Source organism: Sphaeroforma arctica (assembly GCF_001186125.1).
Source record: "Sphaeroforma arctica JP610 unplaced genomic scaffold supercont1.1703, whole genome shotgun sequence".
In the NCBI taxonomy this organism is placed as follows: domain Eukaryota; class Ichthyosporea; order Ichthyophonida; genus Sphaeroforma; species Sphaeroforma arctica.
Genome location: NW_014038855.1, coordinates 9,960 through 12,029, shown reverse-complemented (window position 1 = coordinate 12,029; position 2,070 = coordinate 9,960). Strand labels below are relative to the sequence as shown.

Here is a 2,070-nt window from a genome sequence, read left to right as displayed (position 1 = left end):
TATATATATATATATATATACATATTTATGTGTGTGTGTGTGTGTGTGTTTTCTCGAGATTTTGGAATACACTGTATTTATCTTGCTGCGTTATGCTACACGAAAGACCGCTTGTTCAACCTGACCTTCTCACAGAGTGTATCCAATACCTTAAACTTTAAACCCTGTACCCCGTTCCCAATACTCTATACCTACAGAGGAGAAAGGTGACGACCGTAGTAACGAGATATACGTCAAGCACAATCCGAATCTTCACGGACCCCTTAAGTCCAAGAAAGACCGCATGTTCAATCTGACCTTCCTCAAGAAGTACATCCACTACGCCAAGGTCAAGATCAACCCCACGCTCACCACGGAAGCCACGCAGTATATTGTAGGCGAGTACACTCAGCTGAGAGAGAACAGAAGGGAAAAGGTGCGTGTGGCTGTGTGTTCATATATCAGTATATATATATATATATATATAGTTGTAATAGTTGTAGTTGTGGTTGTGGTTGTATTTGTAGTTGTAGTTATAGTTATAGTTGTAGTTGTAGTTGTAGTTGTAGTTTTAGTTGTAGCTATAGTTATAGTTAGTCATAGTTATAGGTCATAGTTATAGTTATAGTTATAGTTATAGTTATAGTTATAGTTATAGTTATAGTTATAGTTATAGTTATAGTTATATATATTACACATACACGTATCTTCTTATAAATCATATGCATACTCACCTACAAAATCCCACACACCTACACCTATACCAGTCGCTCCCCATCACGGCGCGTACACTCGAGACAATGATTCGATTGGCCACAGCCATGGCTCGATGCCGACTGTCCCAGGAAGTCACCAAGAAGGATGCGAAAGAAGGCGTGGATATCCTTAAGTTTGCACTGTATGCTGAGGAACCCGATGCCGAGGATGACGGTCTCACGTATGTATTGATTGTGTGTGTTAGTGTATGTACTTGGTTGTCTGGTGTTGCATCTTAATATTTATTTGGTTAGTGTATGTACTTGATTGTCTGGTGTTGCATATTAGTGTTTATTTGGGCCTCACGTATGTATTGATGTGTGTTAGTGTATGTACTTATTTGTCTGGTGTTGCATATGATGTTTGTTTGTGTGACAGTACACGTTCAGCGAAGGCGTGGGTATCTTGACGTTCGCACTGTATGTGTATCTATACTTTCAACGTACATAACGACTGCATTTAGCACGGACCACAGATACGTCTATCTGTATTTTTAACGAACGTCTGTTTCAAACTACTACTAGCATGGACTACATGTACGTATATCTATATTTCCAACATACGTCTATTTCAGACTACTACTTTTAGTATAGCCACTTATACGTCAATCAATATGAATACTTTCAGCCAACGTACGCCTATTTCTAACGTCCCACTCTCTTAGCACAGGCCACATATACGTTTATTTTTATGTGTAGCGTACTTATTGAAATGGGATAGTAAATATTTTGTATCAGTGCGTGGCTTATAGACCTCAAGCATACTTCGTTTGAGGCGTTCGTTGTTAAATATAGACCATCCCACGCACAGAGAACGTTTACCATTCAAGTTGGATACGCATTCAGACAAGCGCGTACTCCGATACTGGTTCAGGGCTTAGGGTTTAGGGTTTTACGTATTCCGGTACTTTTGCACTTCTTCTGATCTGTTGATTGATGTTGAGGCTTGGGAATCATAGAAAATATGGAGGTACGTATTGAAGTGAGTGTATATCGATACTTACTTTTATTTTCTCGACCTCTCAATGTATCGTCAGGTACGACAATATGGAGAATCGCAAGGACGACGCCGAGAAAAAAGAAGAGAAGCGTAAGAGACGTGAGAAACGTGCCAGAAGAGTATGTTTACTTTGGTTTTATACATGTGTATACATGTGAAAATAGATACACATTTATACAGTAGGCTTATTTTGATTTCAGTATGTGTACAAAAGATACATATATATATATATATATATATATATATATATATATATATATATATATATATATATATATACTATATAGTATATATATATATATATATATATATATATATATATATATATATAGTATA

General features: G+C 36.9%; 1 protein-coding gene across 1 annotated transcript; it reads left to right on the top strand.

The window, feature by feature from the left end:
* Window positions 1-196: 196 nt before the first annotated feature.
* SARC_11468 (hypothetical protein) lies at window positions 197-1,892 on the top strand (the record flags this gene model as incomplete). The annotated part of the gene is made up of 3 exons (XM_014294451.1): window positions 197-415; window positions 747-916; window positions 1,772-1,892. Coding segments are annotated over 3 exons (510 nt in total), but the record flags the coding sequence as incomplete, so codon positions are not given.
* Between the last annotated feature and the right edge of the window lie 178 nt (window positions 1,893-2,070).